Genomic DNA, 24,239 nt, shown 5'->3' with positions numbered 1-24,239 from the left:
TTTAAGGGCAGGTTTAATCATGGGGAAAGGAGATTTGTATTTATTAACTATTTGCCAAAGTAGTGATGCTGAACACTTTATCTCTAGGGTGTCAGTTCTTGTTTTTGAATACCCCCTGATCAGCACTTCAAGGATCAGCCTCTCCCAGTAATTAAGCTCCTCCATCTTGTCAATACTCCATTCCTTTAGCACCTGTCCCCGATCATTGCCCAACAAAGTGACTATTACACATAGCTTTAATCATAGCTTCTCTTTTTGATCATCCTTGAAATGGATTACTTCAACTCATAATCAAATTGTTCTCCAACCCCAAATCTTTTCCATTCCGTCCCACCCACTGTCCACTAGATTTCTCGATTGCCCAATATTCAAACTATTCCTTCTCCCCAGCCTCTGATGTATATTTCCATCCTCATCCAACTCCCAATTCCTCCTTTACCAGCCCAAAGAATCAAACTTCTGAATGCCTCCTTACCCTGGCTCTCCAAATCTCTCTCCCTACTGTGTGTTGTTGACCACTCCGTGTATCCCTGCTCCTACATACATAAGAAATAGGTTATGGAGGATCCCATCAAGCCTATTCTGCCTTTCAATAAGATATTGCTGTAGACTCAAATCCACCTACCTGTTTTCCCTGCAACCATTTCCCATAATCTGTTTTGCAAAAATGTATCTCACTGTGTCTTAAATCTATTTAATAAAATAGCCTCGACTGCTTCCTTGGGCAGAGAATTCTGGGAAAAGCAGTTTCTCCTCATCTCTGTCCTAAATCTATTATTCAGGCTACAGTATATCTATCCCTAGTTCTCGTCTTGCCTACCAGTGGAAGCAACATTCCTGCCTCGATCTTATCTATCTCTTTCACATGTATATGTTTCTTCTGAACTCCAGTAAATAGAGTCCAAGGCAACTCAATCTCTTCTCATAGGCTAAGCCCCTATCTCCAGAATCAACACATCTGCACCATCTCCAAAGGCAGTATATCTTTTGTCAAGGAAGATTGAGAACTGAACCCAGGTGCATCATCACCAGTACCCTGTAGAGTTTCAGCAACCCCACCCCCCACCCTTAAATGAAATTCCTCTAGCAATGAAGATAATTCACACAAAATGCTTGATGAACTCAGCTGGCCTGCCGAGTTCTTCCAGCTTTTTGTACGTGTTACTTGGATTTTCAACATCTGCAGATTTTCTTTCGCTAGCAATAGAGGCCAACGGATTATTTGGCTTCTTGGTAACCTGCTGTACCTGCAGAACAATCTATTGTGATTCATACAAAGCATTACAAAATAACTCTTGCACAACAACATGCTGCAATCTTTATCCTTTAAATAACGATCTTCTATTTTTTTTCCTTCCGGAGTGGGTAACCTCACACCCTCCCCCCCCCCCCCCTTGGAACTTTTCTCTCTACCCATCCTTGAATATTTTATCTTCCTTTCTGAATCGTTTTTTCGCTCATCCGTCTTCCTCCCTCCGCACTGTTTCCTCGGAATCCTCAAATCTTTCTCTCCAAATCCGTATTCTCTCCGCCAATCCATTCTTCCCGAATCCCCCTCTCAGTGGACATTTTTTCAAGATCCTTTTACATTTTTCCTCGGAATGCCTACTCCTTCCCAGCAGAATCCGTACCCCTCCCATTCTTGGAAGCCCCTTCCAACTTCTCTCAAGTTCTTTTTCACACCTGAAGTGTATACTCCAACACCCTCGCCCCATATTCACTCTTTCAACCACCTCCCCATAGCTTTGAAACCCTTCGCAGCTACCCCCTTTGAATCTGTAACCCCAAATACGCTCCAGAAACCCAGACCCCTCCCTGAAACCCCAGTCCACTCCATTCCCCTCACAACCATTCATCTTCCCTTCCTCTCACCCCATTCTGGAATTATCCCCTTCCCTGGAATTCCCTCTTCCCACTCCTCTCCTGGAATGCCTCCAATCCCACTTTCCTTCCCATGAAATGACCCTGCCCGGTGTGAATGTACAAGGTATTACAGGTTTAGCCAGTTTGCTGGTGATACGTAAATCGCTGGTGCTGTATTCAAGGAAGGTGGTTGCTCTCGGCTACAGCAGATTGAATTAATGGGTAGGACACTGTAGACGTAATTGATACCGGGATGCGAGGCGATACACGTAAGCAAACAAGAGTAACGATGTATGTACATGGTAGGCTGTTCTGTGTATTCCCTCCCCTGGTAGGTGGGGCGTGTGATCAAATTTCCGCTCCTTAGGCAAGAGAGGGGTTTACCACCCGGGGTGTCAGTCGAGTGGGTTGCTTCACTGACTATGGTGAAGAGCGGGCTGGGAGCAGGGTTGCTGGCGGGTGGTTGCTCGGTACAGAGCCGCATTTTCCAAGTATCGTGCGTGGTGCTGCTATTGCTAAGCGCCTTCCACTTGGTGGTCACCCTCATCTACTACTTCGACTTACACGTCTACACCACGCAGATGGTGCGTCGCATCGGCGGCTTCCTGGCGCAGGAGTCCCTCGCTAACTCCACCGTCCACTATTCGACGGCCCCGAACCTCACGGTGGCCCCCAGCACCGCGCCGCCGCCAAGGCCTCTCCTGCCCTGTCCGGAGACATCGCCACTGCTCGGTAAGTGAAAGGACAAGAGGCCGGACTTGGGGAAGCGGGCACGGACGGAGCGGACTGGCATTGTTGCTGATTTTGCGGGATCATCCTCTGCGGTGTGACTCAGCGATAGCGTTTCATCGCTAAATTATACATATATTCTCCAGATACTATTTTTGTAAAAAGGATAGCTCTATACTAGATCCGAGTATGATAGGCCAGTCGTACAAGGAATGATTGAGTAGACTAGGCCTGTATTTAGAATATGAGATCTCAATCTTACATAAGAATTCTGTCAAGGCTGGGCAGGCTTGTTTCACAATGGGTGATTTTACTTGCAGAGGTTTAGGGGTTATACACAAAGGGTGACTATAAAACATAGAAGTACAGTTAGGCCGTTCAACCCATCGACTGTGCTCCGCCATTCCATCATGGCTGATTTCGGATCCTACTGAACCCCATAGACCTTCTCACCATATCCTTTGATGCCCAGACCGATCAGTAAACGATCAACTTCCGCCTTAAATATACCCACGGGCTTCGCTTCCACCGCAGTCTGTGGCAGAGCATTCCACAGATTCACTACTCTCTGGTTTAAAAAAAAATCCTCCTTACCTCTGTTCTAAAAGATTGCCCCTCAATTTTGAGGCGGTGCTCTCTAGTTCGGCATACACCTGACATAGGGTGGATGTGGAAAGAATGTTTCCTATCAAGTCCTCTCAACATTCAGTGAGTACAGGCCCAAAGCTGCCAAATGTTCCTCATATGTTAGCCCCTTCATTCCTGGAATTATCTTTGTGAAACTTCTTTGGACTCTCCAATGACTACTCATCCTTTCTGAGATAGAGGGCCCGAAACTGTTGACAATACAACAAGTGTGACCTGACTAGCGTCTTATAAAGCCTCCGCATTATCTCCTTGCTTTTATATTCGAATCCTCGTAAAATAAATGTCAAAATTGCATTTGCCTTTTTTACCAGTCTCAACCTGTAAGTTAACCTTCTGGGAGTCTTGAACGGGGATTCCTAATTTTTCATATGGGGCATCTTATCAAATGCCTTCTGAAAATCCAAGTAAATTACATCCTCTGCCTCTCCTTTGTCCACACTGCTTGCTACTTCCTCTAAGAACTCTTAAAACATTTGGGAGGCAAGATTTCCCTTGACAGAAACCATGCTGACTTTGATTTACTTTAGCATTAGTCTCCAAGTACCCCAGATGTCAGGCAGTGTCTAAGGAAATGGACTGGCGACATTTTGCATTAAATCCTTCATCTGGGCTGAGAAAAAAGCGGAAGATAGCCATTGTGTTTTGGGGAAAAAGTAAGTGGAGGGAAGGGGGAGAACTATGTTTTAAATTAAGGCTCTTTGGCCCAACAAATTCAAGCCAAGTTGCCCTCCCAGTTAGTCCTGAATTCCTGTGTTCAGATTATATTGCTCTTAGCCCTGCACCTCCCTGTATTTGTGCTAGTGTTTCCTAAATGATATCATTGTGTCTGCCTCATCCACTTCCTCCGGGATGCCTTTCCATACATACCACCCTATGTGTGAAAAAGCATCACCAAGGTTCACTTGTAAAATTTCCCCCTCTCACCATACACTTAGTGTGTGCCCTCTACTTTTGGAACCCCCTACCCTGGAGAAAGATTGTTATCATCCACCCTACTTGTGCCTCTTGTAATTTTAAACACTTCTATAACGTCGCCCCTCATTCATAAATACCAATATTGACCAACCTCTTCCTTTAACTCAGGCCTTCCGGTGCCAGTAATATTCTAGTTTCCTAGCAGATTTTCTCTGCACTTTTCCCTGGTCAACTGCATCGTTCCTGTTACAAGGTGACCAACTTTCATTCTTTAATTACTTCATCACCCTACTCTTGATCATTAGAAATGTGCTGTAAGATGCCGTAGGCGGTTCAGTCAGTTGCTTACCCAATTGCATACCCAATTTAAATTTACAGCTCCGATTCAAACACAAAATGTCGGCGGAAGTGCTGCTTTTGAGTCAAATATTAAGAATATACAAATGAGATCTGGTATTGTCTTAATTAATTGTAGTGCAGGAATGATGCTGAAAGTCTGTGCCCTCCAAAGAGAACATCTGATTTGTTTCTGTTGGCAAAGTTGTGAGGAACACTCATTGCTAATTGAGTATCCCTAGGATTTTTAAATGGTGTTGTACTCATAATAGCTGTTTGTGATACATGTACATGGTTACCTCATTTCCTTATTTTTCTCCACAGCTACTAGTCTCTCACTATTCAAGAAATATTCTTAATACCTTCCTTGATTTCAGAAACAGATAGGCGTGCAATTCCCTATATTTCTCCTATAAATTTTTACACTTACATAGTCAGTCCTTCCCCCTTATGTAAATTCCAGTTCTAAATCACGGGGTTGATTTGGGTTGATTTACTAATCTGCACGAAAGATTTCAAAAGTTATTCATTGTTCTTTGGAATTTGCACATGGGAATCTAGAGTTATCCTGTTGGTCAAAATATTATGACAGAGCTTAAAAGTTATTTGATCTTAAAGGATAGGTTTTAAAGGAAGATAATATGAGTTCCAGATTTTATTTGGTGTTTGTGCTGTTTTCTGCCACCTACATTTACCATAGCATGGGTTTCTATCAAAGTTCAAAGTCAATGTATTATCAAAGTATGTATAAATTATACACCCTTGAGATTTGCCTGGTTACAGGCAGCCACAAAACAAGAAACCCAAAAGATAGATAGATAGATACTTTATTCATCCCCATGGGGAAATTCAACTTTTTTTTCCAATGTCCCATACACTTGTAGCAAAACTAATAACATACAATACTTAACTCAGTAAAAAAATATGATATGCATCTAAATCACTATCTCAAAAAGCATTAATAATAGCTTTTAAAAAGTTCTTAAGTCCTGGCGGTTGAATTGTAAAGCCTAATGGCATTGGGGAGTATTGACCTCTTCATCCTGTCTGAGGAGCATTGCATCGATAGTAACCTGTCGCTGAAACTGCTTCTCTGTCTCTGGATGGTGCTATGTAGAGGATGTTCAGAGTTTTCCATAATTGACCGTAGCCTACTCAGCGCCCTTCGCTCAGCTACCGATGTTAAACTCTCCAGTACTTTGCCCACGACAGAGCCCGCCTTCCTTACCAGCTTATTAAGACGTGAGGCGTCCCTCTTCTTAATGCTTCCTCCCCAACACGCCACCACAAAGAAGAGGGCGCTCTCCACAACTGACCTATAGAACATCTTCAGCATCTCACTACAGACATTGAATGACGCCAACCTTCTAAGGAAGTACAGTCGACTCTGTGCCTTCCTGCACAAGGCATCTGTGTTGGCAGTCCAGTCTAGCTTCTCGTCTAACTGTACTCCCAGATACTTGTAGGTCTTAACCTGCTCCACACATTCTCCATTAATGATCACTGGCTCCATATGAGGCCTAGATCTCCTAAAGTCCACCACCATCTCCTTGGTCTTGGTGATATTGAGACGCAGGTAGTTTGAGTTGCACCATATCACAAAGTCCTGTATCAGTTTCCTATACTCCTCCTCCTGTCCATTCCTGACACACCCCACTATGGCCGTGTCATCAGCGAACTTCTGCACATGGCAGGACTCCGAGTTATATTGGAAGTCTGATGTGTACAGGGTGAACAGGACCGGAGAGAGTACGGTTCCCTGCGGCGCTCCTGTGCTGCTGACCACCATGTCAGACCTACACGGTGTAGAACCCACTTTTAAAAGAAGACCCAATGTGCAGAGAGAGGGGGAAAAACAGAAATCATGCTAACAATAAAAGCAAACGACAGTATTCAGAATGAGAGTGAGTCTGTAGACAGGAATCCCAGATCAGCCAGAGCAGGTCCACGGCCTCAGCCTCAGTTCATCTCACAGGAGGGCAAATTGTCAGACTCGGTGCCATGGAGATCGGTGTAAACTTTGCAGAGCAGTGAGTAGAACCAGCCTGACCCTCGCCTTTGTTCCTTATACCTTGCCTTTTTGGTCCATCTGGCCCAGTGTTTAAATTGTTCAGAGTTAAATGGTCATCCTGTGCACTAGGATCCAGGCCCGGAACCTGCCTTTCCAAACCGGCCTGCCGCTTAGATCAATCCAGGTTTAGGTGGATGGGCTCCGAAACTCCTCCGCTACAACTTTTCTCCTCTCTGCTTGCTCCAACTCTGTTTCGAACATGCCTCAACCTTGCTCCAACCACTTCTTGAACATGTTTCAATTTTGCTCCAATTTTGCATCATACCTACACACCTCGATCCTCGAGTCAGCTTTGCCTTTGCTCTCCTCTTCATTGTTTGCGGTGATCGTTAACCACAGTTTTCCTCAGAAAAAGTGTAATTTTGTTGCATTTCTTGCTTTATAAATCACCAGTAAGCTGTCATCCGTCTTCAGCAGCGTCATCTTAAACTGGAAAGAAAAGGAAATTCTGTTTCAGTTCTAACTTAATTTAGTGATCCCTGGTTAATGTGTAATTGTGTCAGAGGCAAAGTGGCCATGATTTCAAGACTCACTAGAGCAGGGGGTTCCCAACTTTTTTTATGCTATGGGTCCCTACCATGAATCAAGGGGTTATAGACCCCAGGTTGGGATCCCCTGTACTAGATTCTATCTACTACACTATCAGGAAATTATCTTAATAAGAAGTTAGTGTTACAACAGAAAGTGGTATGATTCGTATCCCTCTTGGAAAAGGAATGTCATATTTTCAGTCATATTATGATTGTGTGTAATTTAATGATATGTTCTCTCTCTCTCTCTAGTGGGACCATTAAGAATAGAATTTTCCCAATCTGTTAATCTGGAGGAAGTGAGACAGATTAATTCATTAGTGCGAGTAGGAGGCCGATTTACACCTTCAGATTGTACAGCTGTTCAGAAAGTCGCTGTGGTTATTCCTTTTCGCAACCGGGATGAGCATCTGAAATACTGGCTGTATTACTTGCATCCAATTCTGCAACGGCAGCAGCTTGATTATGGAGTGTATGTTGTTAATCAGGTAAGGCACTGCATCTGTAATGAATTCATGGTCCTCTTTCACTTGATTAGAATGTCTGTGCTCTTTCTGTTTTTTTTGGCTGCTTGAGGGAGATGTGCTCAGAGAAATTTCTGTGAGCTCCTGCAAATTCAGCACATTAGCTTACTAGTGGTGTACTGCTGTGCATTGTATTCAGTGGATGTGGACAATAATTATTGTTGTCAGTTTATTGTTTGGAATTGTTAAGCATAAGCGTGGTAACCACTGGCACAAAGAGGATGGTAAAATATTTGGTCTGGTCGTAAATTCTATCCACTCCTAATTTAAGTTCAAGTTTATAGTCATTCAACCATACAGCTAACCAACACAACATTCCCCTGGGACCAAGGTGCAAAACACAGTCCATATATCACATACAGTATATAAAGTAATATTAACAAATAAAACATTCTGTAGATGTGCAAGTTGACATAAAGTGAATGTACAACATATAGTTAAGTATGAAACAGTATAATGCTATTGGCAATAGTGTGTACTGAATGGTAGCAGGTTGCTCAGAAATCTCACAGCTTGGTGGAAGAAGCGGTTACTTGTTCTTGTACTGCAGTACCTGACAGTAGGAGATCAAAGAAATTGTAAGATGGATGGGTGGGGTCCTTGATGGCTGAGAGCTTTTTTAATGCTGAGCATAAAACAAGTGAAGGAAGTATTGCTTCATACATTAGTTCAATTGATAGGTGCCATTGTCATTATGATGTGATTAAAACTAAACGTGGTTCACCACTGCCCTAATCATTCTGAAATAAATTCAGTGTCAAGCCACCACAAAGATAAAACTTATTTATCTGACTGTGATTTTTGCAGAAAAAAGGTTATGGGATTCCAAGTATTTTCTTAACAGACTTTCAACTAATGATCAAATATAATGGTATAGAAGGTGAGAAAGTATGTGTTTCAGTGTGGAAAATTGCTATTTTTAATTTAGAATTTGCAGCTGTTATTATTGAATGGTGTAAATAATTATCCTATAATGTAAAAATTAGATAATTTTTAAAATTTTAAGATCCTTCAAATGGTATTCTATTTGCATACAAGTTCCTGTTAACCAAAAGGCAGGGTTAAAAATGCAAAATCTTTATTTCAACATGCAGTAAGGGGTAATTGTTGAGTATTATCATATCCATATTTAGCTCTCTCTTAAAAGTTCAGTTTCTGTGTACAAACTCATCCTAAAATATATCTACACAGCAGATGGGGTATTTAAGACAAACTTTGTTTGTGATTTCAGTGTTACAGTATTTTTTGTTATGCAGGATCTCAATACAATTATCCTGTTGTTGCAGCCAAATAATTTTTATTGATTGTCATGTTGTGAGAAAGACCAGTTGTTGTTTGCATAACAGCTTTTAAAAATTGCTTTGCCCTTGTAGGACTTCACCAGCAGTATTGAAGATGGACTTGGTTTGGTCTAGTTATTTTTGCACGCAAATCAATATTAGTCTTGGTTTTAAAGTCTGCCTGGATTCTTTCCTAGTGTGGAATCACGTGGCCCCATATTTGTTCTCAAATTTCCTAATACCATTTTTGTTTGTGAAAATCAAGTTGAGTGTTGGTTGTGTGGTGTTGAAGTGAAAACTTTATAACTTTATACAAAATATTTTGCAAATGCAGTACATTAGTAAAAATAACTGAAGCATTGCAGGTGGTAGTGTGATAAGCTTAGAAGTTCGAAGGTTTCAGGTGTGTACTCCAGTATGTGTATTGATTGTAGTTGTGCCTTCAATACTATTATTCTAAGTAAACTTATTACCAAGTGAATTCCGTTAGTCCTGACGAAGGGTCTGGGCCCGAAACGTCGACAGCGCTTCTCCCTATAGATGCTGCCTGGCCTGCTGTGTTCCACCAGCATTTTGTGTGCATTATAACTACTGTTCCTTTATTGCACGCATTTCTAATTTCCTGTTTAATGCCATTCCCAACCTCACTACTACTGTTAGGTGGCCTGTACACAACTCCCACCAGCGTTTTCTGCCCCTTAGTGTTATGCAGCTCTACCCATATCGATTCCACATCCTCCAGGCTAATGTCCTTCCTTTCTATTGTGTTAATCTCCTCTCTAACCAGCAATGCTACCCCACCTCCTTTTCTTTCCTGTCTATCCCTCCTGAATATTGAATATCCCTAGATGTTGAGCTCCCATCCTTGGTCACCCTGGAGCCATATCTCTGTGATCCCAACTATATCATATTCATTAATAACTATCTGCACATTCAATTCATCCACCTTGTTACGAACGCTCCTGGCATTGACACACATGTAAGAAATGTAAGAAATAAAGTCAATTCAGTGAGAGTTTGTGAAAGTAATTACATAATTTGATGTTAATTTTAGGAATATTAATTTATTTCAAAGGTTCAATTTAATGTCAGAGAAATGTGTACAATGGACATCCTGAAATGCCTTTTCTTCACAAAACATCCACAAAAACAGAGAAGTGCCCCAAACAATGAACAACAAGTTAGATGTGAGAACCCCAAATTCCCCCTTGCTGCGTGTAAGCGGCAGCAAGCAACAATCCCTCCTTCCTCCACCGGCAAAACAAAAAGTGCTCCTGCTACCAAGCACAACCATGAGCTAAGCGATAGCAAAGACACAGACCTTGCCATTACCCCAAAGACTATCATAAGTCATCCAGCATTCGGCAACCCACAGGTTCTCTCCCTAAAAGGGAGAGGGAGGTGTCCCCCCATTTTCACAGCGAGTAGGAGACATAACAACAGCCCGCTGGTTTGCAATGTTAAAAGTCTGCTTTGTCGCTTTTTACAAGCTCTGTGCTCAAAGATCGCAAAGATCTTGAGTCTTGAGGCCCACAGCGATGACACATGAGTCTCCTGCCGTGACACTGACCCTCGATCTGCCCATCTCCAGAGCTTCTGAACACTAGGCTGCCTCTCAGGCCGACCCCTTGATGTGCCGACCATTGGCTGGTCCTGAAACCCCGAGAACGGATCCCATTTCCACAAAGAACTGAAGTCAGCCTGTAACTCCAGGTCAGGATCTTCAAAAGAACCCTGAAAGGGAAAAATAAAGATATTAAAAATGGAAATAGCGCAGCTTCCAAAGATGCAAGCAAGGGAGTCGCCCTTTAGTGCCATCATTACTCTGCCTCTGTCTTCGGGGAAATAATATCATGCTGTGGCGACCCACTTCCTAGCGCACTCGAACCAGCTCACAAATAGCCAGCGCGCCGGCATAAAGGCCAGTCCCAAAAGGGCGCCAGGTCTGCTTCACCAACAAAGGGAAAAGCCCGCGCGGGACTGTGAATACGTGCCCCCTACAGCATCCGTGCACGGGACAGGACTGTGAATACATGCCCCCTACAGCATCCGCGCGCGGGACAGGACTGTGAATACGTGCCCCCTACAGCATCTGCGCCTGGGGAGGGCGGGATCAGGGAGGCTTTAAAGCGAGGCCGCGAAGTTCGAATAAAATCTTTTTTTTACTGCAGTTTACCGACTCCGTGTCGTTATTTCAGCGCTGTGTGTAGCACACCGCTACAATTGGTGACCCCGACGGCCCAAACGATATTTGGACCGAAGATGGCCGACGCCGCATCTGTTCATGCAGTTTCGTTGAAACTGCCAAGCTTCTGGACGCTGCGACCTCACCTATGGTTCCAGCAAGCAGAAGCCCAATTCCACGTTCGGCAGATAACCTTGGAGGACACTCGTTACTACTACGTGGTGAGCTCCCTCAACCAGGACACAGCGGCCCAGGTTGAGGAGTTCATACAGTCTCCCCCAGCGGACGGCAAATACACGGAATTCAAAGCCCTGCTCATAAGGACTTTCGGACTCTCATGGCGCGAGCGAGCTGCCCGCTTACTGCACCTGGATGGTTTGAGAGACAGACCTCCATCAGCTTTAATGAATGAGATGTTGTCTCTGGCCGGAGGACACAAGCCCTGCCTCATGTTTGAGCAGGCATTCCTGGAGCAGCTGCCCGAGGACATACGCCTGCTGCTGTCCGACGCGGATTTCAGCAAACCCCGGGAGGTGGCAGCCCGGGCGGACGTGCTGTGGAACGCCAAGAAGGTGAATGGGGCATCCGTCGCACAGATCACCAGGCCACGCTCCCAGCAGCAAACCAGACCAGGCCCGGCCACAGAGCCCACTAACCCTAGAGGCAGGGGTGAGGAGACCAATGAACAATGGTGCTTCTACCACCAGCGGTGGGGCGCAGAAGCCCGCTGCTGTCGCCCGCCCTGCAAGTTCCCGGGAAACGCCAGGGCCAGCCGCCGCTGATGGCTACGGCGACTGGCCATCGGGATAGCCTCCTATATGTGTGGGACAAGAGGTGGGGACACTGGTGCCGAGATCTCCAATGAGATCAGTGTCTTACCTCCAACGAGTTACGACACCCGCAACGGGGCACCGGGTCCCACCCTGAGGGCCGTGAACGGCAGCACAGTAAGGACCGACGGCACCCGTACGGTTCGGCTACAGTCCAGTCCGGCCGGTTCACGTGGGACTTCACACTGGCCGCCGTAGCCCAACCGCTCCTGGGTGCGGATTTCTTGCGGGCTCACAGCCTGCTGGTCGACCTGCCGAGGCAGAGGCTGGTCCACGCCGAGACCTTTCAGACTTTCTCCCTGCGTGCAGCCCAGCTGCCAGCCCCACACCTCGACTCCATCACGCTGTCCGACAACGACTTAACCAGGGTCCTGGCGGATTTCCCATCGGTTCTGGCACCGCAGTTCACGGCAGCCATGCCCCAACACGGCATACAGCACCACATCCCGACCCAGGGACCACCCCTCCACGCCCGTGCTCGAAGACTTCCCCCGGACAAGCTCCGACTGGTGAAGGAGGAGTTCAAGAGGATGGAGGAATTGGGGATCATACGGCGGTCCGACAGCCCATGGGACTCCCTTCTGCACATGGTGCCCAAAGCGACAGGGGGCTGGAGACCATGCGGCGACTACTGCAGGCTGAACGAGGCTACCACACCGGACCGCTACCCTGTGCCGCACATTCAGGACTTTGCAGCAAACCTGCACGGCGCACGGATCTTCTCCAAGGTAGACCTCGTCCGGGGATACCATCAAATCCCGATGCATCCGGATAATGTCCCCAAAACGGCACTCATCACCCCGTTCGGCCTTTTTGAGTTCCTCCGCATGCTGTTCGGCCTGAAGAATGCCGCACAGATGTTCCAGCGGTTAATGGATGCGGTGGGACGCGACCTGGACTTCGCATTCATCTATTTGGACGACATCTTCATAGCCAGCAGCAGTCGCCAGGAGCATCTGTCCCACCTCCGTCAACTCTATGCCCGACTGAGTGAATATGGTCTAACAATCAACCCGGCCAAATGCCAGTTCGGGCTCGACACCATCGACTTCCTGGGCCACTGGATTACTAAAGACGGGGCAACCCCCTCTGCCCGCTAAGGTAGACGCGGTCCACCATTTTCCCCGACCCACCACAATCAAAGGCCTTCAGGAATTCATGGGTATGGTGAATTTCTACCACCGCTTCCTCCCTTCAGCTGCCGGAATCATGTGCCCCCTGTTCGCCCAGATGTCGGGTCCGGGCAAGGACATTACCTGGGATGAGGAGTCCGCCGCCGCTTTCATTAAAATGAAAGAAGCCTTGGCAAACGCCGCGATGCTAGTGCACCCCAGAATGGACGTCCCTACCGCCCTCACAGTGGACTCATCTAACACGACAGTCGGTGGGGTACTGGAGCAACTCATCGAGGGTCGCTGGCAACCCCTGGCGTTTTTCAGCAAACACCTGCGACCACCCGAGCTCAAATACAGTGCTTTCGACCGGGAACTGTTGGTGCTATACCTGGCAATCCGGCATTTCAGGTACTTCTTAGAAGGTAGGCCCTTCTCCGCGTTCACGGACCACAAGCCGCATACCTTTACGTTCACGAAGGTGTCCGATCCCTGGTCGTTCCGCCAGCAGCACCATCTGTCCTACATCTCTGAATACACGACGGATGTCCGGCACGTCTCGGGTAAGGACAATGTCGTGGCGGACGCACTCTCTCGCCCTAACATTCATGCCCCTTTCCCAAGGGGTAGACTTTGAGGCGCTGGCAGAGGCGCAGCAGGCAGACGAGGAGATCCCTAGTTACAGGACTGCAGTCTCTGGTTTGCAGCTCCAGGACCTCCCCGTAGGCCCAGGTGAAAGGACCCTACTGTGTGACGTCACCACCGGCCAACCCCGCCCCGTCGTGCCGGCACCCTGGCGGCGGCGCGTTTTAGACTCCATTCATAACTTAGCGCACCCCTCCATCAGGACAACCGTCTGGATGGTCTCCAGCAGGTTCGTTTGGCACGGACTCCACAAGCAAGTCAGTGAATGGGCCAAAACGTGCATGCATTACCAGACGGTCAAGGTGCAGTGGCACACCAAAGCCCTGCCGCAGCAGTTCTACCCCACCCACCGGCGTTTCGACCACATTTATGTGGATATCGTGGGCCCCCTGCCAGTGTCGCACGGAGCGCGGCACCTCCTCACTATCGTGGACCGGTTCACCAGATGGCCAGGAGATGTCGCTCACCGACACCACCTCTGAATCTTGTGCCCGGGCACTGATCACCACCTGGGTGTCCCGCTATGGTGTACCGGCCCACATTACCTCCGACAGAGGTGCCCAGTTCACCTTCAGCCTGTGGTCAGCTATGGCCAGCCTTTTGGGGACACAGCTGCACCACACAACTGCCTACTACCCACAGTCGAACGGCCTGGTGGAGCATTTCCACCGTCACCTAAAGTCGGCTCTCATGGCCCACCTGCGAGGACCTAACTGGGTGGACGAGCTTCCCTGGGTCCTACTCAGCATCCACACGGTGCCCAAAGATGATCTGCACACCTCGTCGGCTGAGTTGGTGTACGGCGCACCCCTGATCGTCCCCGAGGAGTTCATGCCAGCCCCAAGGGGGCACAAGGAAGAACCCGCAGCAGTCCTGGGCAGACTACGCGAGAGGCTTAGCAACCTGGCCCCCATACCCACTTCGCAGCATGGGCAGAACCCGACCTGTGTACCCAAAGACCTGCAGAACTGTAAGTTTGTGTTTGTACGAAGGGGCGGGCATCGGGCACCGCTACAGCGGCCCTACGAGGGGCCGTTTACGGTGATCAGGAACAACAGGTCCATGTTCGTGCTGGACATTGGGGGGAGAGAGGAGGTTTTCACGGTGGACTGACTCAAACCGGCCCATGTGGACGTGGCGCAACCCGTCTAGTTCCCGGCATCGCGAACTGGTCCGGCCCAGACTGTGGACATTGGGGGGTGTATCGCCGGTTCTGGGTGGGGGGGGGGGGGGGGGGGTTATGTGGCGACCTACTTCCTAGCGCACTCAAACTGGCTCACAAATAGCCAGCATAAAGGCCAGTCCCAAAAGGGCACCAGGTCTGCTTCACCAACAAAGGGTACAGCATCCGCGCGCGGGACAGGACTGTGAATACGTGCCCCCTACAGCATCCGCGCCCGGGGAGGGTGGGATCAGGGAGGCTTTAAAGCGAGGCCGCGAAGTTCGAATAAAATTTTCTTTTTACTGCAGTTTACCGACTCCATGTCATTATTTCAGCGCTGCGTGTAGCACACCGCTACAATGCATTAATTTTGTTTTCTCTGCAATGTATTCTCCTGAACTCTGATTTGTGTTTTTGTCTTGTAGCTCCGATACTTTTTAAGCAGCCTGATGCTACTTATTTGCTCCAGTAACAAGTGTTAATTTCCTAGGCCTCTCCCTCCAGCATTTGGGTTTTCTCATGAGGAGTGAATGTAATTCTTCTGGAATTACTGCATTTCTTCTTTTGTTTACTTTTGGCAAAGAATAGTGCAGATAAATATTTCAAATAGATGATAGTTTTCTTGCCATCATTCCTTTCAGTTTGTGTATTGTGTTCTAATTAGTTTCACTTGGAAGCGAGGATGTTATGTTCCCATTTGGGTTCCGTAGAAGGCAGTGTGAAAAGGCCTACCATTTGGAAATGAACGAAGCTGAGCTTTGGTCTCAAGTTGTCTCAATGTTCCAGAGTGCACATGTATCTGCCTCCTGTCATGGCAGGGAAGAAAAGTCTGTGTGCCTCTTCTTCACGAAGTACAGGTGTCCTCCCCCCCCCCCCCTTACAAAGGTAGAGTGTTCCTGTGAAACCTTTCTTAAGCTGAAATGGCGTAAAGCGAAGAGCCATTAATTTTTATGGGGAAAAAATTTTGTAAAAGCGAAAATCCTGTTTGTAATGCAAAAACAGATTACTAATGTAGGTCTTTTGTAAAAGCGAAGTGGTGTAAAGCGAACGTTCGTAAAGCGGGGGACACCTGTATCTAAAACATGAATGCCTTGCTTTGGAAATGTTGGTCAGGTGGTCACTAAGATCAGGAAAAAGTTTTTCATGCAGAGGGTGGTGACCATGTGTCATTCCTTACCACAGAGGACAGTAAATACCAAGTCATTACATATATTTAGTTCTTATGAACAGACTTAAAGGATACTGCGAGAATGATACTGAGGTGGATTATTAGCCTCGATCACCATACTGAAAGTGCCAAATGCCTTAATCCTGCTCCTGGTTTCAAAGTTTCTTTGCAGTGATTTCTTGTTATTTTTATTTTTGTGCATTGTATTCCTGGAGAGTAAATTCTCCAAGCCTTCAAAAGTGCTATCATTAAGCCAGCCTTTTCAATCGCAGTGAGCTGGCCTCACTGATTGCTTGCCATCAGTTCAAGCTGTGGGTTCAGTGTTGCAATATTTTGTCATATGATCCAGTGGTGGTTGTTTATCTGCTGCTGAAGTTATTTGTAATCTCTGATCCATTGTCTGCATGTCAGTACTGCTGCCCACAGTAACCTTGACAACAGAAGGACCTCTGGTGCTTTAACCCTAATCTGGAGTGCTTGATAGCATAAAAAAAATCAATTTGTATAATATTGATAGAGACAGGAAGCTTTTGAGGGAATGTATTTTGTCATGTGACCCTGGTATTAAAAAATGGAAAGCTGGGATTGATCATTGCCAGTGCAGTCACACTAGCTGTGACCTTGCCACTGCCAGGATTGTTACTGATGGGATGCATGAAGTAGTGAAGTCAGAAGTGTTGACTTCCTGCTCAGGAAAACTGAGGTGAATGTAGCTTTTGCTGATGTAACTGCCAACGTGGGGTTAGAAGGTGTGCCTACTTATGCCTGTTCTGTTTTTAGATGTTAAGATTGGAATGTTATTAATCATATGATTTGGTTCCTTTTTTTTCCCGAAGAGATTGGTTTCTACTTACCAATCCTCTAGAAATTGAACTGCATTCTGTTTGTTATTTCACATAAATGTAACTTCAATATAAATGTTCTTGCTGTTGCTATGAATGTAACTTCTGTATGGAAAAGTAATGAAATCGTATCTTAATGGATGTCACTTGACACTATTTTCTAGTATGTTATTTTTCAGCTGATTTGATGTTCACAAGACAATGTAAATGTGCTACTTTCACAAAATAAGAAAGAAAATATTTCTAGCAGGCACTCAAACAATGTTTGCACCGCCCTGGAGATGATTTATAAAATTAGTTATGGTTGGTTGCTCATGTTGAAAATTTCGTCAGACATATCCTTGAAATGTTTTCGACTTTTAATGTTGAAGTTTCTTGCAGCAAACAAGGTGACAGTTTCTTAAAGTGTGTTCAATGTTAGATGCTGTTTTTGGGAGGGGGACGAGGCAAGCTTCTGAAAATGTTTCTTCTGCTATTTTAATATACACTGCATTCATCTTTTTCCTCTTTCCCTTCCCCTCCCCCACCTGAAACCCACTTGCTTTTTTTCTAGATCTGTGCTTGTTTCTTCTGTCTTCTGCAGAACATTTTGAGATTGTGAAAGTTGCAAAGGAATCTGATTACATCTATCTCTACCTGCACTAGATAGCTGAGATGGAGAAGGAAGAACTAGTGCTCTGCTCTGCTCGGCTGGTAAAGTGAAATACTTTGTGCACTTTAAGAAACTGGTATTTCTCGGTTCTGTATGCTTACCCTCAACTGGAAGGAAAATGAGTTGTTATTATATCTGATGTTGATCCCCTTTTTTTTGTGGTAGACCAAGTGATTCTATACTCTATGATAGTATTATTTTTTTCTGTCTATTTTTTAACTTGTCCAAATGTTTTTGTTCAAGCTAACACTGAAAACATTTGTTGATTCTGCAAAGTGCTTCCTTTGTAAATTTGGCAGCTAATTCAGATGACTTGGTCATTCTTGGAAGCTGTAGATAAACAGTTTTTAAAGAGAGTAAAGGAGAGCAGTGTGTGAGTGGACAGAGCTAGACTGGGGAACTGAGATTTTGGCGAGATGAGGCAGAGATTAAGGTGAGTTTCTGGTAAGTTTCTCTCTTGATCTTTATAATTACACAGGTAGAGCAGTGAGAGTGGAACCCAGGATAAGGTGTGCTCCTCCTGCATGATGTGGGAAGTTACATGACCTCCAATGCCCTTGACTACCACCTGGGAGAAATGTTCCAGCTGCTGCACCTCAAGGGTGGCCAATGTCCTTGTGGGCCGGCTTAACTCCAGCTTTTGGTGACGTTGTCAACAAGGTTGGCAGGGAAATGGAAACTGAAGTGCTTGGTCAGGGAATGGAGCAGCTGATGTAAAGATCAATGCCATGTGTGAAGAGACTGTGAGGAAGGACAGTGCATAGATATATCCCAGAGATGAAGTTGTATTCTATAGGGAGGATGACGCAACAATAGCTAACATAAGAATTTGAAGACAGCATAAAAGAAAGGACATATAACATTGCAAAATTTATCCTTGTCCAAGGCTATGCTGACAGTCAGAGTTGTGTTCACTGTTTCCGAAATGCCCACTGAGCGATCTATAACCTGACCAGGTTCATTACCTCATACTTCATCAAGTATGACCTCTCTTCTAGTCAGCCTGTCAGGAATCCTTCCAGGACACACCTAACAGATCTTCCCCATTTAAAGCTCTTACATTAAGAAGGTGCCAATCAATATCAAGGAAGTTGAAGCTATCCATGCCAATAGCCCTGTTATTTTCACAACTTAACAAAACTCTGCCTACTGATCTGTTCCTCTGTGTCCCTTTTGCTATTGGGGACCGAGAGAAGACTCCCAATAGAGTCATGTTTCTGCCTTCCAGCTCTACTAACTGAGCGGTCATTCCTTCCATGCCATCCTCCCTTTCTGCAGCATTGATACGATCCCTGATTAGCAATGCCACTCTCCCAGTTATTTTACCTTCCTCCAGTTCTCTTTGAAACATCTAAACCCAGAACATTCAGCAGAATTCTTGCCTTTGTGACAGCCAAGTCTCTACTAGTCTCAACAGTGTAGCTCCAGGTACTGACCCATGCTCTAAATTCACCGTCCTTGTTCTTGATACTTCTCACCATTAAAGTAAACCCATTTCAACACAGGACCTGACTACAATTATGCCCTATCCATAAGACAGGAGCAGAATTAGGCTATTCAGGCCATTGATCCTGTGCTGCCATTCCATCCTGGCTGATTTTTCAACCCTCTCAATCCCATTCCTCTGACTACTGCCCCACCACCGAAACCTTTGATACACCGACTCATCAAGAACCTATCAGCCTTCACTTTAAATATACCCCACGACTTGGCCTCCACAGCTGTCTGGCAATGAATTTCACAGATTCTCCAACCGCCTCGGCATCTCTGTTGTAAATGGACAACCATTTATTCTCAGGTTAAGCCCTCTGGCCCTATATCCACACACTATAGGAAACATCCTCTCCCACATCCATTCTACCTAAGCCTTTCCAACATTCAGCAGGTTTTACTAAGATCCCTCTTATTATTCAGAACTTTGGTGAATACAGGCCCAGAGCCATCAAACACTTCTCATACATTAACTCTTTCATTCTGATAAACCTTCTGGACCCTCTCCAATGCCATCACATCTTTTCTTGGATATGGAGCCTAAAACTGCTTACAATACTCCCAAGTGCAGTCTGATGAATACCTTATAACGATTCAGCATTACATTCTTGCTTTTACGTATACTTTAGTCCTCTTAAAATGAATGCTAATACAGTATTGCATTTGCCTTCATCAGAAACTGACTCAACTTACAGATTAATCTTTAGTGAATTCTGCATGAGAACTCCCAAGTCCCCTTGCACTTCTGATTTTTTGAATGTTATCTCCATTTAGAAAATAGTCTACACCTTTATTGCTTCTACCAAAGTACACAATCATGCAATTTCCTGCACTTTATACTATCTGCTGCTTCTTAGCCCAATCTTCCAATCTGTCTAAGTCCTTCTGCAGACTTCCTGCTTCCTCAGCACTACCTGTCCCTCCACCTATCTTTTTGTCATCCGCAAACTTGGACAAAGCCATCAATTTCATCATCCAAATCGTTGATGTATAATGTGAAAAGAAGCAGTCCCAACACCAGCCCCTGTGGAACATCACTAGTCACCAACAGCCAACTAGAAAAGTCCCCCTTTATTGCCTACTCTTTGCCTCCTATCAATCAGCCAATCTTCTATCTGTGCTAGTATCTTTCCTGTAATACCAAGTAACTCCAAGTACATAACATCTAATGACTCTCATTTGGCTCGTTATTTCCTCAAAAGAATTCCAACAGATTTTTATTTATTGAGATTCAGTGTGGCCCTTTGAGCCACGCCGCCCGACAATCCCTTGATTTAATCGTAACCTAATCACAAGACAACGTGCAATGAATAATTAATTAATCAACCAACCAGTACCTCTTTGGACTGTGGGAGGAAACCACAGGGTCATGGGGAGAATGTGCAAACTCAAGATTTCTCCTTAAAATCATGCTGACTTTGCCCCACTTTATCATGCGCTTTCAAGTACCCTGCAACTTTATTCTTAATAATGGACTCCAGCATTTTCCCAACCACTAAAGTCAAACTAATTAGCCTTTAATTTCCTTTCTTCTGCCTCCCTCCCTCCCTTCATAAGGAGTGGAGTGCCATTTGCAATTTTTCAGTATTCCAGAACCATTCCAGAATCCGTAGTGGCTCTTGAAAGATCATTACTAATGCCTCCACAATCTCTTCAGCCACCTCTTTCAGAAACCTGGGGTGAAGTCCATCCAGTCAACACAAATAAAATGCTGGTGGAACGTAGCAGGCCAGGCAGCATCTATAGGAAGAAGTACTGTCGACGTATCAGGCCGAGACCCTTCATCAGGACTAACTGAAAGAAGAGATAGTAAGAGATTTGAAAGGGGGAGGGGGAGATCCGAAATGATAGAAGAGGACAGGAGGGGGAGGGGTGAAGCTAAGAGCTGAAAAGTTGATTGGCAAAAGGGATACACAGCTGGAGAAGGGAGAGGATCATGGGATGGGAGGCCTGGGGAGAAAGAAAGGGGGAGGGGAGCACCAGAGGGAGATGAAGAACAGGCAAGGAGTGATTGTGAGAGGGACAGAGAGAGAAAAGAGAGAAAAAGGGGGGGAAAAAAAGGGATGGGGTAAGAAGGGGAGGGGTGCATTAACAGAAGTTAGAGAAATAAATGTTTATGCCATCAGGTTGGAGGCTACCTAGATGGGATATAAGGTGTTGTCCCTCCAACCTGATTCTTGACGGTAGAGGAGGCCATGGGTAGACATATCGGAATGGGAATGTGACGTGGAATTAAAATGTGTGGCCACTGGGAGATGCTGCTTTCTCTGGTGTTCAGTGAAAACCAGTCTGTGTCAGGTCTCACCAATATATAGAAGGCCGCACCAGATGCAGTATATCACACCAGCCAACTGACAGGTGAAGTGTCGCCTTACCTGGAAGGACTGTATGGGGCCCTGAATGGTGGTGAGGGAGGAAGTGTTGGGGCAAGTGTAGCACTTGTTCCGCTTACAAGGATAAGTGCCAGGAGGGAGATCGGTGGGAAGGAATGGTGGAGGGGGAATGAATGGACAAGGGAGTTGCGTAGGGAGCGATTCCTGCGGAAAGCGGGGGGTGGGGAGGGAAAGATGTGCTTGGTGGTGGGATCCCGTTGGAGATGGCGGAAGTTACGGAGAATTATATGTTGGTCTCGAAGGCTGATGGGGTGGTAGGTGAGGACAAGGGGAATCCTATCCCTAGTGGGGTGGTGGGAGGATGGGGTGAGAGCAGAGGTGCGTGAAATGGGAGAGATGCGTTTGAGAGCAGAGTTGATGGTGGAGGAAGGGAAGCCCCTTTCTTTAAAAAAGGAAGACATCTCCTTCATCCTGGAATGAAAAGCCTCATCCTGAGAGCAGATGCAGCAGAAACGGAGGAATTGCAAGAAGGGGGTGGCATTTTTGCAAGAGACAGGGTGGGAAGAGGAATAGTCCAGGTAGCTGTGAGAGTCCGTAGGCTTATAGTAGATATCAGTAGATAAGCCATCCAGTCCAGGTGACTGACTACCTTCAGACTTCTCAGCTTCTTGAGCGCCTTCTCCCGAGTAATAGTGACAACACTCACTTCTGCCTCCTGACACTCTTGAATTTCTGGCTTACTGCTAGTATTTTCCACAGTGACGTAAAACACTTATTAAGTATGTCCACCATTTCTTTGTCCCTCATTACTGCCCCTCTAGAACTATTTTCCAGTGGTCTGATATCCACTCTCGCCTCATTTATTCTGAATACAGTATATCTGAAAAAAAACTTTTAATGTGTTCTTTAATATTGTTGATTAGCTTACCTTCATATTTAATCTCTTCTCTCATTCTTTTTAAAGTTGTCTTCTGTTGGTTTTTAAAAACTTCACATTGCTCTAAATTTCCCACTACCGATGTCAGGCTCACCCGCCTCTAATCTCCTGGTTAACTCTTAAAACCTTTCTTAAACAGTGGAACAACATTGGCTATCCTCCAATCCTCTGGTGCCTCATCTGTTGATAAGGGACTTGAATGTCTTTGCTAGACCTCTGCAATTTCTGCACTAGCCTCGCACAGGGTCCAAGGGCCATGGGGATTTGTTCACCCTAATTTTCCTCAAGACACAAACACTTCCTCCTTTGTGATCTGTCTAGAGTCCGTGACCCTGCTGCTGTTTTGCCTCACTTTGATAAACTCCGTGTTCATATCCCAAATGATACTGATACAAAAAATATCAGTTTTTAGGACAACCCAATCTCTTTTGGCTCCACAGATAGATTACCATTCTGACCTTCCAGAGGTCTAATTTTGCCCCTTGCAATCCTTTTGCTCTTAACATATCTGTAGAATCCTTTGGGATTCTCCTTCACCTTGTCTGCTAGAGCAATCTTGGGTCTTCTGTTGGCCCTCCTGATTTCTAGAAGATTAGAGTCAGGGTAGGGACCAAAGAGGAATAAAGGAAGGAACGTATTCCTGGTGTTAGAGAAGGGAGGAGAGGTTGTGGAGGTCCTCACTGAATACTTCAGTATTCACCAGAGGAGGTGACCTTGACGAATGTAAGGTCAGTGTAGAACAGGCTTATGTGCTGGAACTTTGTGAAGTTAAGAGGAAGCAGTGATAGAAATTTTGAAAAGCATTATCATAAATAAGTCTCTCATTAGATCTACCTCAAGTAACTACGAGAAGTAGGGGAAGAGATTGCTGTGCAGTTGGCAATGATCTTTGTGTTCTCTTTGGCCACTGGAGTGGTAGCAGAAGATTGTAAATGTTATTCCTTTGTTCAAGAACAGTAACAGGGATAATTTTGAGAATTATAGTCCAATGAGTCTTACATAAGTGGCGGACAGATTATTGGAGAGGATTCTTAGAGGATTTCTCAATACTTGAAGTGCCTTATGAGCTTGATTGACTTTTTCAAGGAAGTAACAAAACAAACTGATGAAATAGATAAAAACACAAAATGCTGGCAGAACTCAGCAGGCCAGACAGCATCTATGGGAGGAGGTAGTGACAACGTTTCAGGCCGAAACCCTTCATCAGGAGTCAAGTGGATTTTAACAAGATATTCAACAAGGTTCTGCATGATGGGCTTATTCAGAAATCAGTAGGCATGGGATCCAGGGAAACGCGGCTGTGTGGATTCTCTACCGAAAGCCAAGTTTCATAAATTATTTAATGTCTTTTCAAGTGCACGTGTAAAGGAGAACAAAATAATTGTTACTCTGGAGCTGATGTGGCACAAAAAGAAACACAATAAGATAAAGAACACAATAACAAAAAAAACACAACAGGTAACTATGTGAGTAGCTTATATATGTAGATTGATTAGATGTCTTAAAGAGATGCTAGGCACAGGAGTGTCTGCACATTAGGTGGCTCTGAGAGGAAATGATGTAGTGGTGGTTGGGGGTCTGGAGGGGTGGGTTAGTGGGTGAGGTGTTGATCAGCTTTACTGCTTGGGAAAAGTAACTGTTTTTGAGTCTGGTGGTCCTGGCCTGGATGCTACATAACCTCCTCTCTGATGTTATTGACCCCTTTCTGACATCTTTCTGTATATATGTCATTGATGGTGGGAAGGCTGGTACCAGTGATGATTTGGGTAGTTTTGACTACCTGTTGTAGAGCCTTCCTGTAGGTGGAGCATAATCTGCCTGGAGGCCCATGACTAGTAGTGTTGTGCAAGGATCTACTCTGGGATCCCTGCTCTTTGATCTTTTTTAATATAGATGAGGAAGTGGATTGTTTGCAGATGACACAAAGGTTGGTGGTGGTGTGGATAGTTTAGAAGTTTGATGGGACATGGACAGAATGCAGATCTT

At 45.5% G+C, this 24,239-nt stretch overlaps 1 protein-coding gene across 1 annotated transcript in view; it reads left to right on the top strand.

The window, feature by feature from the left end:
* The first annotated feature begins 2,146 nt into the window (after positions 1-2,146).
* LOC140713922 (beta-1,4-galactosyltransferase 1-like) overlaps positions 2,147-24,239 on the top strand; it is a 67,600-nt gene continuing 45,507 nt past the window's right edge. Inside the window, exons 1-2 of the mRNA XM_073024616.1 lie at positions 2,147-2,595; positions 7,345-7,580. Coding sequence (XP_072880717.1) covers positions 2,286-2,595; positions 7,345-7,580 — 546 coding nt within the window. The 5' untranslated portion in view covers positions 2,147-2,285. The remainder of the gene's footprint in view (positions 2,596-7,344; positions 7,581-24,239) is intronic.

Source organism: Hemitrygon akajei, chromosome 2, assembly GCF_048418815.1.
Source record: "Hemitrygon akajei chromosome 2, sHemAka1.3, whole genome shotgun sequence".
NCBI lineage: Eukaryota > Metazoa > Chordata > Chondrichthyes > Myliobatiformes > Dasyatidae > Hemitrygon > Hemitrygon akajei.
Note: the sequence above shows the minus strand (reverse complement) of the source record. Positions and strands in the feature narration are given on the sequence as shown.